Source organism: Monopterus albus, unplaced genomic scaffold, assembly GCF_001952655.1.
Source record: "Monopterus albus unplaced genomic scaffold, M_albus_1.0 scaffold141.1, whole genome shotgun sequence".
NCBI classification, from domain to species: Eukaryota; Metazoa; Chordata; class Actinopteri; order Synbranchiformes; family Synbranchidae; genus Monopterus; species Monopterus albus.
In genome coordinates this window covers 985,062-1,001,447 of record NW_018128021.1, presented here as the reverse complement: position 1 = coordinate 1,001,447, position 16,386 = coordinate 985,062, and the positions used below count along the sequence as shown (strand labels likewise).

The window sequence follows — 16,386 nt, the reverse complement described above, 5'->3', positions numbered from 1 at the left end:
AGAAGAATGCATTTAATGTGGAGTAAAATGCTGCAGAACTCCAGCTACAGCTAGATTAGAGAGCTATTTCCAATTTCAAAAAAAAAGAAAAGATTTGGCTTACTCCATACTTGTGGTACCGTCAACATCTCAATCTAATGTGACACAACAAATACCAAGGTGTAACTATTCTAAAGGCCCTTTCAAATCCTCAATCCAGAAATCATGCCAAGTTCAAAATGTATGATACTTATGTTCATTTTGAACGGATCAAGATTTCTGAACTACGAAAGCTGACCACAGTCCCAGCATTCTTAGTCTTAAACAACTGAAAGCAAAACTCTACTTCTCCCTGTGAGTAATATCGGCTCTGGGTGTTAGTTCTGAATGATCCAACACATACAATATGTTTTGCAACACCACTCACAGTGGCCGGAAAAATACACACCCATCCAAACCTCTCCAAACTGGCCGTTGCCTAGACGTTTGATGAGCTGCAGCGACTCCCGCGGGATCTCCCACACGTCTTTGGTTTTGACGGACAGGTCGGTCAGACGGGGCATGCCTTTGTGGCATGGCACGATCAGGCGGCAGCAGAGCCCCGCAGCCCTGGCTGGATTGACCAAGCAGTTTGAAACCATATCAGAGAAGTATGGAAACACACTTTGAACACGATCGTGTCAAGCTGTTTTTATACATTTCCCCGAGTCTCACCAGAGTAGTGCTGTACGAGCTGCTGCAGCGTTTGAAACTGGGCTCTGGTGGTGATGTAGTAGCCTCCGCTGTCTAGTTTGCGAATCTTATAGTGTTTGACATGATCTCCCTTGATGTCATCCCAGTCTTGGATGGAGAGGGAGTACGCCCCTGACACAGACACAGCACAATGATACAACAGGCTGCAGGATATATATACACCGGTATATATGGGGTGTGTGTAAAACATGCCAGTACATTAGATCAGAGTACCTTTGGTTGTTTCACTCTCACGGATGAGGAAAGTGCCTCTGGCATTGCCGTTGGAGAGCAGTTGCCTTTCTGCATCCTTTCGGCCTAATTTACCAAAATACCAGCTGCACAGAAAGAAGAAGGGATCAAACTATGGAGCTGAATGTTTGGCTTGAACGTTCTTTAAATATTTTGACTTTTATTCTTACTATGTGTTCCACTGTGCCAAACTTAAAAGGCAGCGTGATGAGCCCTCACAAATTTAGGATATGTTCCCTGCTGATGTTCCGTGCTTTGGAGGCAGAGGCAGCCTATGAGTGTGTGGGTGCGCATGTAAACAGTTTTACTCACTCCTCAGCTTGGATCGAGTCCACTGGAGCTACGTAATTGCTGGGAATGTAACCGGTTCCACCTGTAGTGAGAGAACGAGCCTCCCACCAGTCCCCCTCACTGAGGAGAGGAGGGAGAAAAAAAGAGCTGTAGAGGGAGAGCAAAGCCAGAGAGAGAGAGAGAGAGAGAGAGAGAGAGGAAGACATTTACACAATATGCGGACAGGCACAAATCAAATGTAGCGGCCGAACGTGTCTGAGACCTCAGTAGAGACCACACATAGCAAACCACAAAAGCCATCCTGTCACTACTTCGCAGTTTTAAGAAAGTCATAATACACTTCACAAAACACTAAAATGCAAACAATCATTAAAACATGACAAATCCAACACAGCCCACAAACGCAAGGTCGCGTCTCTGTCTGTGCTTGTGAACAAACAAATGCATCACTGAGACATTCACGACAAACAAAACACAGAGGGGGGAGAACATGACCGCCACCCTTTATGATGTCATGCAGATATTTTCACACTTACGTGCTGTTGAGGATCTGGAACCTCTCCCCCTTTCTGAAGCTGAGGTCATCTTCAGTCCTGGCCTCATAGTCATAAAGGGCCACAAAAAGAGTCACCCCTGCAAGAAAGCAAAAGGTGACGTGTGGCGGACGGAGTCGGCAGAGGCGAGTTACATGGGTGAGATATGTTTTTCATTGTGGTTTTCTTGTTGGGTTCGTTCATCTGTCTGACACGACGACTGCTTGTTATGTAATGGTGATAAGAATTACTGCTATTTACTGTATCTTACATCCCATCTGCTGCTTTATTTTAAAAACTTCAAGTAATCACAATTTATGATAGGAAACCTGTGTACAGTATGTGCTTTTAGATACACTTTAAATATTAAAAATATTCTGGATTATATCGGACTCATTTTCAAATTAATTCACACTCACTCAACCAGACATCGCATAATCTTTCTAAACACTCACTAGCAGAGGCAAATCTTGATGGCTTTGTCTGATTTAACGCAAATAAGCAGAGCATCATAACGAAACAGATTTTACTTATTGGCAATATACTAGGATCTCTGTCTAAAAAGGCCGCAGTCATTACAGAGAGACATTTCACTTAGTAGTTGGTGGAGACCCAAACAGAGCTAAAAGGAGAGTGAATATTATGCTCATGTTTGTCACATTCACCATTTCTTTGCTGTCATGTCAGCATTTTGTTTATAGCTTGTTGTGCTGTCCCAAAGGGATCAAAAATAATAATTATAATTTTTAAAAAGTTACTGCAGGTTTAACTTGTAAAAAAAAAAACAAAAAGTCTCTGTTTTGCACCAAAGTTTGACCTTAACCTCTATCAGACAAACTATCCTCCAGGAATGATGAGCAAACGGTTTACGCTGCCAAAGTCTAGAACAAACAGGTCAGTGACATTTATCCGATGTGATGTGGAATGGCCCTCGAGTCCCCGTGTCTCTCGATGAGCCTTGTCATTATTATTTATTTCCATTTCATTATTATTGCTTACTAATTAGTTCCTTGTCGATGCAATGCCCTCTGAAAGACACAGCACCAAATCTGCACACAGTCTCAGAGGGAACCATCATGATGTCAGGTGAGGTTTCCACTCTACTTAAGCCTTCTCCCTCTTTTCCAAACACAGACATGCATCTTGCTTTGCGCTGTCCTCCTGGAGTAATTTCTTATTTATACAAGCTGGTGGTGCCGACTCGGTGCTGGGATCAGAAAAAAGGCCCGATGTAGCTGACATCAAAGTAGTGCTGATCACATACATGTTTCAAATCCTAAAGCTCAATTCTTCACCCTGGAAGCACTTTTGCACTGTTCAGCACAAAGGCTGATATTTCTGGTCGTCAGATGTGCCTCGCAGAGCAGCGGCAATAATTTAGGTCACTCTGTTTTCCATTAACTTGCAGCCAGTGGACATTCATCTTCTGCAGACGGATGAATTTATCATTGCAGCACGGCATCAGCACGCAGAAAACTTCAGTATACACAAGGAAAAAACTATTCCAGCTTTAATGGAACTAATTTTGGATCATGTGACATCTCAGAAACTTGAAAATTTGAAGTGAGAGAAACAGTTTACATATTCCTATTCAAGTGAGATTATAGCCAGACAGTGACTGGTCTTCAGAGACATTCAGAGGTTTACAAATTAAACTTGTTTTCTCTTAATTGCTCTGTTTCGTAATTCGATTTGCCTCCATTCAATTTAACAGCAGCAACATATTTTACAGTCACAATGTCACCGTGTCATAAGGAACAGCTTGACATTTTAGAAGTGCACTTATTTGCTTTCTTAATGAGAATTAGGTGAGAAGATCTCTACTGTCTCGTGCCTGTCTGGCAAATAAGGAGTTTATTAGCTTAGCAAAAGACAGGAAATGGGTAAACAGCAAACCTTCCTCTATACAAAAGGTACTTCTTGGCCAAGTGCCGTAACTTTCTGACATCTGTGCAGTTTGCCCAGTCACCTCAGCTGATGACACGACTTCAGGAAGTAACTGCTTCTAGCCAAGAAGCAGTCCAGAACATAAATTGTAAATTTTTGTTTTTATATTTTTTGTACAGATGAAACAAAAGAGATATAAAATGTTGATTTGTGCACTTTAGATGTGTAAACTGATGGATGCTGTTACTTCCACACAGAACCAGGCTAGATGTTTATGTGCTGTACATTGAATAGTTCTACCAAACTCCTCATCTCGAAGCATATTTCTCAATATGTCAAATTAAAATAGCTACATTTTTCATTATAGTTCACAATGTTAGAGGATTTTTCATCATGTTAGGTGTTTAGCATGACAAAACTGTCTTCAAAGATGTTAAATACTAAATATTATTCTCAAAACAAAACACTGCCTTTAAAAAAAAGCCTGGAAAAGCCAGAACCTACCGCTACATACTAAACAGCTGCTGTGCACATCATACATGCATTCACAGACAGCTAACATCCTCCACATGCTCATTTAGAAGAATTTCTTCAGCCTCACCTGTTCCTCCTCGGGTCCGAAGTGTCCCGGGCTGCGAGGACGTGTGGACGCCTCCAAACACAGTCACCCCCTGAGTGGCAGCACTATGGAAGTTGTTGTAGTTGGGGATGGTGGCGACGCCGAAGCTGGGGTAGTGCTGTGGGGTGGGGTCGGACCCATAGCGATACCCCGAGTTGTGTGAGAGGCTGGTCTCCCGGTCATCAGTGAGTTTTGCTGCTTCTTTATCCTTACATTGGACACAGCCCATTCTCTCCTCTCTCTGAGTGGAAAGAGAAAAAAAGATGGAATTAGTATCTAGATAGAAAAATAGCTCAAATGCCATCTCCATGGGGAAATCGTGATTCAATGTTCCATTATTTCAGAGCCTCTTCTGAGATTCACAGGCAGCCTTCTGAAAAATCTTTCAATTAAATGGAAATTAAACACGATACTTTAAGCTCCATTACTAATTAAACAGAGGGACATAATGTGCCAGAGCTGCAGTGAACGGCTAATGTGATCACTGCTGTAAATACAGCGTGCACACTGAAGATGCGAGATGCTTTCAACTGAGAATATCCATCTTAACTTTCATTAAAAGAATTTAACAGCACTTCTATTCCATTTGCTTTTCCATTTTCTTGCGCAACAACACTTGGAAGTAGAATTTACACCCAGCCAATGAATCTACAAGCAGAGAGGGTAAGACCCTTAACAGCAAACTGCACTTTGGATCCACACTGACTGGATATTTGGTGTCACTACAGCAAAGTTAAACCAGCCTCTGGAATGAGTGAAATCTGCTCAGTTAAACTAATGCACATTTCAGTTCATGAGCCTGGGAAGCTCAGGAAGCTGGACGGCTAGGAAGACACCTCTGACAGCCCCATTGTCTTTCATCAGTATTAGCGGTCAGCTGACCTTGGAGACAGCTGATTGGAAACTTGTTTACAGCTGCTAGGAGTAGAGAAAGGTGACACTAGGGGCAAATGACGCAGGAAAACTAATGCACTGTGCCTAAATCTTAAAAGACTCAGTTAGATCCACAACTGTACAGCTGATTCACTCTGTCAGGTCATTTTTAATGTAACAAAAAGACTGATAATCTAATAAAAAAAAGGCTTTGGAGAATTACACAAGCATGGAAACATTAATTAAACTGACAGATAAAAAAAAAAAAAAGTAAACAGGAGATTCTGGTGGATTTTCTGAAACAGCACTGCCTGTACTCCTGGGGGGAGATCTTGTGTTGTTGTGCTGCCTGTGGGGATTATGAAAGTCTGCCTGCCAGGGACTTGATTGTACAGTATCTGTAACCCTTCTGTTGCACTGAATCTAGGTCATCTTGTATTGTTTATATACATATGTTCCGCTTGTGGTATTGTGTGTGTGTGTGTGTGTGTGTGTGTTTTGTATTTCTTCTGGCACAGAGCAGTACTCTCAGTAAACATCTGCATATTAATAATCCATGTATGCATTCTGTGTTGTAACTGAATATATAGCAGTTTTTCAAACATTCATCACTGGCTTTAAGATACAAGAGACAACTATTCTCTGCTATTCGATCACGTGCTTGAATCGGCACTATGATGACGTCAAAATGCAAAAGGCAACGCCCTGCAACATCAGGATTTTAGGTGGGTGTCTTCTCCGCATTTCAGACACACAGGATATAGTCTGCTATGTCCCTGACCTGAGGCAAAACTGGGTATCGCATGACCACCTCAGCCTGCAAGAAAGCTCATCACGCTATTTTCAGACCTAAATGAACAGACTGCCTCCAAGAGGACTGCACCGGCATGATGGGGAAGGTCTAATGAGGACAGCTACATACGGTGTTGTAACACTTAACAGCACAAGGCAGGGATGAGGGGAAATAGTGGGAGGGCTTGACTTTCACAGACAAACACAGCGATCATATTAAAAGACTTCCTGACTGGCTCTAGATGCAGTCTGAAGTGTGACTTTGATATCTGCCCAAAATCTGTCGTTGAATACCGTTTGTCAACACTGCTGTGAGAGCCCTTCACATCAGGAGAATGAACAGAAGATGCCGGTATTATCGAAACACAAAGTAACAGAACAGGATTAGTGCTACAACTGGAAATTAATTTACAGAAATGAAAGCCTTTATTTTGATGCTGTGTGAGCACAAGTGTTAATCGTCTACAACACACACTGAGCGCTGTAGCCGTAACAAGATACTTGGTCATTCAGAGAGAAGCTGCAGGATCAATATACTAAATTAAAAAGGACAGACATGTGAGGGTTTCCCTGTCTAACTGAGATTAAATTGGAGACAGTTAGTCAGACCTGGGAAACAAACATATGTGCAGTTTGATGCTGTAACATTAACTTAACATTTTATCTTAGAAAACTACAGTGGAAGCTGTATACGCAGTGGTCCAAAAATCAAGCTTAGAAAGAAAGAAAGATCCTTTGAAATTTGGTGAATAGGTTGCTAGACTGTGCTCAGCTGGACATTACATACAGAAATTCATTATTTAACCCCAGTGAACTTACAAATCGCTCCAGACTATGATCACTTTGCAGCTCAAGACAAGACAGGCCTGTTTAATTTGAAATGTGTGGCCCTTTACAGTCAAATCGCCGACATGCCACAATGCAAGGTCCAACCTCCCACGTGCCTCCCGCTGAACTGACACTTAACAATGACCTCATTCTACTACAAAATACAACTCGCTGCACATAATCAAAGACATGATGCAAACAGGATCATTTTCAGTCATGTGCCATTTCAATGCATATTCAACTCGCTGCTGTTTACTGGGTTTAGTACGGCTCTTACAATGTCCTCCTTGAGGCTGCCACTCTCTGAATAGTTACAATATTTGCTTGTGTTGGACAACTGAGTTCATTCAGTGTATCTAAAACAAGACAATGGCCACTTCTCACTCCGCGACAAGAATATCTGCACAGTGCACTGCAGTGTTAAAGCTCTCACAGCATTCTTCGAGGACTGGATGAATAGAGCTGGTTATAAAATCCACAGCTGAGCTTCATGCAGTATGCGCACGTAGGTTTAAGCCTGACTGTGTTCTGGTGTCAGTGTTCACAATTGTTGAGTCATGTTGCTAAATCACTGAGTCCAGTGTAAACACCCATTCAGTCAAAGAGAATCTGTGTTTCACAGATGAGCTTTTTTTTTTTTTTTTTTTTTAATTTATTTAAACCTTAATCAACTTTTTGTTTCTAGAACCAGGAACATATTCTCAGTCCGTGTGCCCTTCAGTCTGTGCTGGGGGGTTTAAACCAGGGGTGTCAAACTCAAATACACAGTGGGCCAAAATTTAAAACTGGGACAAAGTTGCAGGCCAAACTCTATATTTATTGAAATATTGAATAAAATTGAGCATGTTTTCCCTTCTCTCCAGGGAAATGATAAACTTTTTCATATGGAAACAAACTTAAGTTGCTTAAACACTGAATTTGGAACAAGCAAAGCTTAATATTCTAAACACATGAGAAATCAAATGTCAAATAAAAAAACATGTCCCTCATTAAAGGGCCGGGCTACTTTAGCTATCTCTGCTACCACAATAAAACTAGCCTTTACAGCAGCATCACTTTGTGATTTTGCTTTTGTGAACATTTTCTGCCGTGAAACCAGACTTCTTTTCATCTCCTCTACCTTCTGGAGCTTCTGCTTCATGTCCGGCTCCTTGTACTTGTCTTGGTGTTTCGTTTCATAGTGTCTTCTTATGTTATATTCTTTCGTTACAGCCACTTTGGCTCCGCACACAAGACAAACAAGTCTGTCCTTTACATTAATGAACAGATAAATCTTCCTCTCACTTGTTTTGAAAGCTCCTGTTTTCCGTCTTTCGTTTGGCCATTTTTGGGAGGGGTGGATTAAATTTGCCCGCGGTGACTGGTAGCATCAGGTTGTTAATGAATGTCAACAAAAGGTGCTGGTGGGTCTTGATTGACGCGCCAACGCACTAGCAAAGCATTCTGGGATTTGCAGTATTAGCGGTGCATGTGACATATACTGGTGGGCCAGCTCTAATAAACATTTTAAATGATCTCGCGGGCCAAATATACTTACACCGTGGGACAGACTTGGCCCGCGGGCCTGAGTTTGACATATATGGGTTGAACGATTCTTTCCAAATCCCGTTCCAGTAGAGGGCAATGGTCAGTGTAAGAATCTACTGGAAATAATGATGCGGTGAGTCTATGCACGGTGGAAGATTCCTGGATAGAACTGAACAACACTAGAGCTGATGGAAAGTACAGACTGGGGCACAAGCAACCACAGCACTTAAATTAATTGGGATTCAGTTAAGTAGTTTCAAGCAAAATTGCAAGTGTTAGTTTCTCCAATGTAAGTATTGTATTGGTATTGTTTTATACCAATACAAACTTAGTATTTTGGACTGTTGGTCACACTGAACAAGACAACTGGATAAGTTATTTAAGACTCTGGGAAACTGGGATGGACATTTTTATTATTATTATTTTCTAACATTTTAAAACTATTCTCCAGTTAATTGTATAAATAAATTAGGGCTGCAACAAATAATTACTGATTTATCTGCAGATGATTTTCTCAAATCATCATTCAGTCTACTAAACAATAAAAAAAACAATGCTGTCACAATTTCCCAAAGCCCAAATTGATTTCCTCTGATGTGTTTTTTTGTCAGACCATGAGTCCAAAACCCAAAGATACTCAGCTTACAGTAATGTTATGCAGCAAATTGTCCCATTTAAGAAGCTGGAGCCAAATATTTGGTATTTTTGCTTTAAAGACAACTTAAACAAGTGTCAAAACAGTCGCTGATTAATCTTCTGTTGATCAACTTGAAAATTAATCAACTAATTGTTGCATCTCTGAATTAAAATCATAGTTGCAGTCCTAGCTGTGTGGTATTTGCTGGCTGACACAGAACAAAACAACTCTTACAGTAGATTAACACATTTTGCTTTAACCAATAAAACCAATGAACCTTTACACAACCAAACATTGTGACTTAGTGTTGACATATTTGAACCTCATGGGAATCCTGAGCACACAAGGCAGCTTCTGATCCAGGATACCTGATAGGTATGCTCAAGTGTATGGACAAGGTGCACCTGAGGGTAAATGCACATGGTCCATGAACCATATTATCAGACTCTAATTTAATACATATCATGCACAGCAATTGTGCAGTCATTCACAGACAGGCTGAATACTCAGAGCTTCGAGGTGCTGAGTGCATATTTACAAAGCAACACACAACTACTGCCTAACTTATTGCACATGGCTGAGGATTTAGCTCCCCTCCACACACAGTATATCATCCCCTGTGTTTTGCCTACAAGATGGATGGCTGCACCTCCAGACACATCAGATAACCAGATTAGGGCAGCTTTAATTGGATTTTTAACAGCTTGGCAATGCAGTTAGCTCAAAGCATTTGACAATTATTTTGGGTAAAATCAATAGGAGACTGTCTGTAGGCCGTTGTGGCGTTTATTGTGTGTGTTTGTGTGTGTGTGTGTGTCTCTGTGGTCAGCTCAGTTCTGCAGCGTATCCATCCTGCTGCTGCAACAAGAGCCCCCTCTCCAGAATCACAGCACTGCAAAACATCATCCACGATTACGAGACCTTTACCACTCTATCTGCTTTTCCCCCCTTTGAGGGCAGAGATATCCAAAGAGACGCACCTACATCCGCAGAATGAAGTGCGGACTGCCCTGAACGCAGACACCCACAACGTGTTTTTTTTCTTTCTCTTCTCCCCCGAGACGAATTCATCTCGCGGTCCACAGCGCAAAACAGGGGACAAGGCGGGTGCACCAATTGTGAATCAACACAGTGGAGAAAAAAAAGCGTGCTTACCGCATCGAATCAGATTAATCCATCGGAGTTATCAGAGGGACTTTCGCTGACGTGTTTCTACTGTCAGTGTTTTTCCTCCGCACTGAAAGAGAACAGCGGTGGGAGACCCGTCCCTGCCGACACAGGGGCTCCTGTCGCCGCCGTGCGTATAGATGATGACGATGGCGACTAGTGTCAAGCTCACAATAACAACAATGCGCACTTCCTGCGGATTGTTTCAAAATAAAAGCCCGTGTTTTCAACTGTTTTTATGAAGTTTAAACGAGTAAAATCAAGGATTATGGGTATTTTTGTTGAGCCATAATTTATTTACCCTTTTAACGTTTGTTTAAAATAGTAATCCCACTAAAACAGCATTAGTAAGATTCTGATAACCACTACCAGTGCATAATTTAAAAATAGGGACTTGAGTGGTTTTATTTTGACTGCCAGACTTCGCTTTATTTCCGGGTTTCACTGTGATTGGACGCAGCTGTTGCGTGTCAGCGCACGGCTGATGCGGATCCACACCGACCAAGAGGTTTGATTGACAGCTGTTTTCCACCAACCAGAAATTACAATGCATAGTGGGACACCTCTTCGTCTTTGGGGTGACTGAAAACCAATGTTAGGCAAATTGTTTTCGTGCAAATAAATTGCAGCTCTTTGCTTTCTCGCTTTTTAAACTTGAATAATAAGAAAAGTTGCGATTGTAGGACTAGTTTTAGTGACATTCAGCAGCAGGTGAAGCTCCCTTGCTTCCTGAAAGACTGCTAAGTGAAATCACCTGCTGAGGTTTTGTTTTGGAATTAAACTCTGCATACACACTTTACCCTCTATGACACACAAATAACAACAAACTCGCTTAACTTTTTAATACTGAGGTAGTTAACTATCACTGCAAGCAAGTGAAACTGTAAAACGTGAGCAAAATTCGACCACTGAAAGGCAATTTTGGGTGTAAAATGCGATATGTGTTGCAATAATTAGGATAAACAGTCTTCAGCCAGGATTGAAAATTTTACTTTAAAAGGATTTAAAGCAATCTAAACCTGCTCAGAACCGTAATTATGAACCGCAATGCTGACCTCTGATCTCAATTCACTTACCATTTCTCCTGTTTACTGGTCTTTTCTAAAAGAAGCTACTTAAATGCAAAGAAACACTGTCACTCAAATACAGGAAGGAGGAGGACATGGGAAGAAATATAGACTTCGGTGACTTCCTCCTTAGGAACCAAACTATCCCCTGTATTATTTATGATCAGTCCATTCTGCCACTCTGTGGCTTGTAGCATATCAAACAAGGGCTCTGACTAATAATCACTGATTGATTTGTCTATAAAATATCAGAAAATAGTCCATCACAGTTTCCTAGAGTACAAAGCACCTGAAGGTGCCGTTACAAAGACCAGAGTGGACAGGCCACTCGAGTTTCTCACTGTAAACTATTTTAATTTGTGTGAAAATGTTTCAGTTAAAACATGTCTTATGTTCCTTTCTATGTGAAAGCTCATTTAATACTGGATTTTCAGACATTGTGTTTGTTTATAAAAGGAAATATGTATTAAAAATGTATGTGTGAATTGGTAAAAGAGGGTATGTCGGGTATTTGGTAAAGGATATGTGTGTTAAGTTGCTAAAAAGTATTTAATATAAACTAAAAATGCAAAACCCCCAATTTTTTCATAGCTTTCTCTCTGGACTATTACAGGGGATATTTTTTTACATGATTTACAGTGAGATGTTTAGTGAAAACAGCATGTTTAAGATTTTAGGTTAATTGCAAATGCTTGCAAAAGTTAAACAATTTCAGTTGCTCACACACATGGGACCTAGGATGCTGACATAGTACAGACATGCTGTACAGACATAGTAAACGTGTCTTCCTGACACGCCAAAGCTTTCTATATAAATGTCTGTGATGCATGGTGCTTTCTAAAAACATTTAATTCCCTTCTGGCTTTATCCTCCAATTTACATATTCACGACAGCTGCAACATAATAATTACAGCTTTGCATGTAATCGGAATATCACAACAATGAGTATGGCCTAGTTAGCCGTAGAGGGTGGGTGAAAGAAGTCACCCTAATCCTCACACTGCTGTCTGCACTGCTCAGTTGTGAACCCACTCTCAGTACTTCTCCAATATCAAGAGTCATGATCGTTAAAGCCCTCTTACTTGGAGGAGCCATTTTGGACTAGTAACCATGGAGATGTGGGTCATGTAGAGAAGGAGGAGAGAGGAGGCTTGTGGGCTGGTGGTGGAATGAGAGTACAGCAGGCTGCTGGAGTAGGCAGCAAGCAGCAGCAGCAGAGGGCTGTAAACTCTCATTATATCTGGGTCACTGGGATGCTCCAGCTGCAACAAGCAGACAAGACTCTATTATGCAAGAAGAGGGATGAGGGAAGTTGTAGGCATGGGGCTTAGACTTGCAGGAGATGTCTGTTTACTGAGTCTGGCATATGTCAGGAGGGTGAGTGATGATATAATATGGGGCCAGCTGAGAGCTGCTTTGTCAGCTCAGCTGTCCAAAACATAGTGTTGTTTTGGTATTTGTATACATTACTTTAAAGGTTGTAAGAAACGCTGGCTGATATTGCTGCAGCATTGCATATAAAAAAAAATACATGTCACTCTAAACTAGGTTTAAATATGAGTTATGTTTTACAAGTAACACACAATTATGTTTTGGGCTGTAAGGTATATTGTTGTATATACATATAATTACAAACAACTATTGTAGATATAGTTAGAAATAAAAATGAAATGTTTGCTAGTGCAGAGAACAAATGTTTTTAAACATAAAAAAATATAAACTGAACGTTATCTAATATTGTTTACCTCAGAACAGGGAGGACAATTATTTCTCTAATGAAAATACTATTTCTGCGAGCTTCCCACTGAAATCCCCCCCTGGACATGTTAAAGCTGAGTAAAAATCTCTGTCGTCATTTAAGACTGAAAAAAAAATCACCTTACTAACCTCTAAAGTGGATAATAAAACAAGTTGTTGGCCTTGTGGTTGTACCTCTCCTATTGTCCCCCTCCACCCCCCCATGTCCCCACCCCCTCGTTGGATTCCGGACTTGTCATTGGTGGAGAGTTTGTCGTCACAGCCCCGGCGCCCATTCATCAGTGGACTTGGGCGTTGTAACCCGCATCTCATTTGTGGCTGGGCCAATTTCTCAAAAGTTTGTATTTAAAAAAAAAAAAAAAAAAAAAAAGAAAAAAAATCGAAGGAATTTGTGTTTATTTAGCGCCTTCGCCGCATTTTGCAAGTTTTCACGTGTCTCTTCGGTTTCGGGCTGACTCCTCAGCTTCGGTTGTAGAAGCGAGTGTCGGCGTTTGGCTTCAATTTTTGGGAGGAAGCTTGCGGTCTTTGTTCATTCATTTGATCGGTTGGGTTCCTTTGTTGGACCAAAGGGGGAAAAAAAAACATGGGAGCACAAATCTCCAAAACCGCTGGGAAAGAGGAAGCTGCAGTGGAAAAACCAGAAGACGGAGCAGCTGTTGCAGCAAAGACAAACGGACAGGTGAGTTGTGTTTGCAGTTAAATCTTAGTTGCTTATGTGAAATTTCATCACAATTAAACAATGTGTTGCGTCAGTGGCGTCCTCCATGTTCTCTGTGGCGCACCCCCACGCTCACCGGCATTCAGGGAAAGTGGCCACATGTATCCATTTTCCCCAACGAGTGCTTGTTTTATGCATTTTGCAATGCCGCAGTTCAAAGGGAATCTTTGACTCTTCTTCAACTTTTTCTTTAAATTCATACGTGTCTTTTATTTTATCTTTTGCATATGTTGGAAACCGGGTTGCAAATTGGTTAATTTGTGGTTGAATTTAATTCATTTTTTAAATTATAATAAGCACATACTGGCGGTTCTTGGGCTGTAGCTTTCTAAGCATTGCGGCTGTTTTGATTCACCTGGTTTAAATGTGTGCAGCCGGGGGTCTGTGGCCGCTCTCCCTGTGGCATGGCCATTTTAAAAACGATACCACGCCTTTGTTGCCGGGATCAAGAAAGGAGCCACGTTTTTGCGCACACAAGCTCAACCCGCAAAACCAACAAATTATAAATGACAGAATGGGATGAGAGAAATACTGAAACACTATAATAATACGCACTATTGCACTAAAGGGGTCGTCAAAAGAAGGGGGGACCCCCCCCCAAATTCCTATGTTCCTTTAACGCCACGTTGACCGCCCCCTGCTGGATGCCGGCGGTACTACCGTCTAACAATTAGCCTACAGCTGAAAGCCACAGATCTGTCGTCACTCTCCTAGTAACAGATGTTGTTGCAGTTTCAGGGCTGTTTTCCTGTTGGTTACTATTAGTCTGCGATTTTAACTCCTTTCCTCTAAATAGGATAGTGATGTGCAATAATGAAATGTATTGTTTCCTTCCAGGAGAATGGCCATGCCAAGACCAATGGGGATGCCTCTCCGACTGGAGAGGAAGCCAACAAAGGTGATGCTCAGGCCAATGGCAGCACTCCTACTGAGGATGTGCCAAAGGAAGAAGCCGAGAAAGCAGAGGGTGCTGAGGCCGAAGGAGAGAAGGAGCCCACAGCTACTAATGGAGAGGGTTCTGCCAAGCCAGAGGAAGGCGCTCCATCCACCAGTGAGGATGGCAAGCAGAAGAAAAAACGCTTCTCCTTCAAGAAGCCGTCCTTCAAGCTTGGCGGCTTCTCTTTCAAGAAGACCAAGAAGGAGTCCGAGGAGGCAGCAGAGGAAGGTGCGGCACCAGCTGAAGGAGAGAAGGTGGTATCGGAGGAGGCAGCTACCGATGAAGCCAAACCAGCTGTGGCTGATGAGGAGGGAGCCAAGGAAGCTGTAGATGAGGAGCCTAAGGCTGCTGAGGAGGTCAAGGCAGGAGGAGAGGAGAAACCAGCTGAAGCTTCACCTACTGAACCCGAGATGGCAGCTACCCCAGAGGCCACGGCCACCGCCGCCGCTGCTGAGTGACCTGCTGGACAAGACACCGTTGAAGGAATGCGAGGACTTGTCTAAAACCAGGGATTTTTTTTGTTTATTTTTTGTTGGTGTTTGTTTACTCTTCTGCAACCATCTCATCCATAATGACTGCAATGTCCATGGCAGTGGTGGACAGGAGGTGTGCTGCTTCCTCACTGCTCACTGGTGCTTGCATTTGTGACATGGGTGAATGTGAAAGTGCAAATGTGAATGTTTTTCTACATGAAACCATGACTGTGTTGACACGTTGCTGAATTTGACATATTTAATCAAAGTATTTGGTGCTGGGCAATTGGATGTAGCAGCTAAAGCTGTGTCTGCAAGATTTGACACTGATATTTAAAGGGAAAGTCTTAAATGTTGTCTTTGCAGTGCACAGTTGTTTACAACTCTTTAAGCTCAACACTTCTGTGGATACAACTGTTCTAGCTCTAGTTAACTGTCAGAACAATAGGTGCTCATCACTTTCCATTAGATTCCACTACTTCAAAACTCTGTAGTAATGCACGTTGTATAGACTTTGATATTTCTGGTTTTATGACTGAAATGTACCTAAATGACTGACGTTTTTAACAGATTACCCATTGTAAATGAAGTTTTCTTTTTGTTTTTGTTTCTCACCATTTGTAAGATTGAATAAAATTGGGAGATGTTTTAAGCAAATTTAGCGTTAAGCTGTGATGACTACAACACCACTTCAATCTAGATTAGAAAGAACACAGGGGTTGGCTGCTCTTTTTGCAACATATAATGCAGCTTTGCCTTGTTCAATATGGAATAGAACATCTATGGTGTGAAATTTTTCCATGAGCTCATTTATTAACAGCAAAACTTGCTCCCCAATTACTTTTGATCAAATACAGGCTGAGTTCTTTGCTTTTTAGCACCCCCACTTGGTGCCTTAATGAAAAACAGAGGTGAAGAAGTCTGCAGAGAACTGTTATAAAACCCAAGTTGCAAGAACTTGCACTTGTCTGTAGGACATGGTTTATAATGTACATTATGCAAATTTTATAATCTTGACAAAACGAGCATCTAAAAAGCCAAGGTGTACTTCTAGCCGTCCAATATGTAGTGCGAGAGTGACTACATCTTCACAACTCCCCTTTCAACAGTTTCACAAATTAAATCTTCGAACAAAGGTGACATGATACCTTGCTAACTCTCCCATTTTACCCCTTCTTCCTATCACAAGCACATCTTTCTAGAAACTAATATTTAGTGAGATGTGCAAGCAGCTCTACAGAATTTTTCAGGAAATGACAGACTTACTCTGGGAACAACCACAAAATCATTATGCAGAGAGGTTCGGGGTGCTCTGT

The 16,386-nt window shown here is 41.6% G+C and overlaps 2 protein-coding genes across 4 annotated transcripts in view; one reads left to right on the top strand and one right to left on the bottom strand.

Annotated features, from left to right (window-relative positions):
• The window catches only part of fyna (FYN proto-oncogene, Src family tyrosine kinase a), a 15,964-nt gene extending 4,701 nt beyond the window's left edge, over positions 1–11,263 (bottom strand). Inside the window, exons 1-7 of one of the 3 annotated variants that reach the window (XM_020614041.1) lie at positions 11,194–11,263; positions 4,276–4,534; positions 1,791–1,887; positions 1,276–1,374; positions 946–1,049; positions 694–843; positions 428–592 (exon numbers count right to left, since the gene is read on the bottom strand). In XM_020614041.1, coding sequence (XP_020469697.1) covers positions 428–592; positions 694–843; positions 946–1,049; positions 1,276–1,374; positions 1,791–1,887; positions 4,276–4,534; positions 11,194–11,196 — 877 coding nt within the window. In that variant the 5' untranslated portion in view covers positions 11,197–11,263. Of the gene's footprint in view, positions 1–427; positions 593–693; positions 844–945; positions 1,050–1,275; positions 1,375–1,790; positions 1,888–4,275; positions 4,535–7,906; positions 8,172–10,105; positions 10,269–11,193 lie in introns of those variants that run through there. The other 2 variants (XM_020614042.1, XM_020614040.1) reach the window with 2 other exon arrangements.
• A 2,032-nt stretch (positions 11,264–13,295) lies between these two features.
• On the top strand, positions 13,296–15,086 carry marcksb (myristoylated alanine-rich protein kinase C substrate b). Its single transcript, XM_020614021.1, has 2 exons — positions 13,296–13,621; positions 14,498–15,086. Exons 1-2 carry the CDS (start codon positions 13,526–13,528, stop codon positions 15,053–15,055), a joined length of 654 nt encoding a protein of 217 aa, XP_020469677.1. The 5' UTR covers positions 13,296–13,525; the 3' UTR covers positions 15,056–15,086.
• Positions 15,087–16,386: the final 1,300 nt, after the last annotated feature.

Bases quoted from the DNA above. Each gene is read 5' to 3' on its own strand.
- marcksb (XM_020614021.1), top strand. From the start codon at position 13,526: ATGGGAGCACAAATCTCCAAAACCGCTGGGAAAGAGGAAGCTGCAGTG. The intron at 13,622-14,497 runs GTGAGTTGTGTT...GTTTCCTTCCAG, and splicing joins CAGCAAAGACAAACGGACAG to GAGAATGGCCATGCCAAGAC.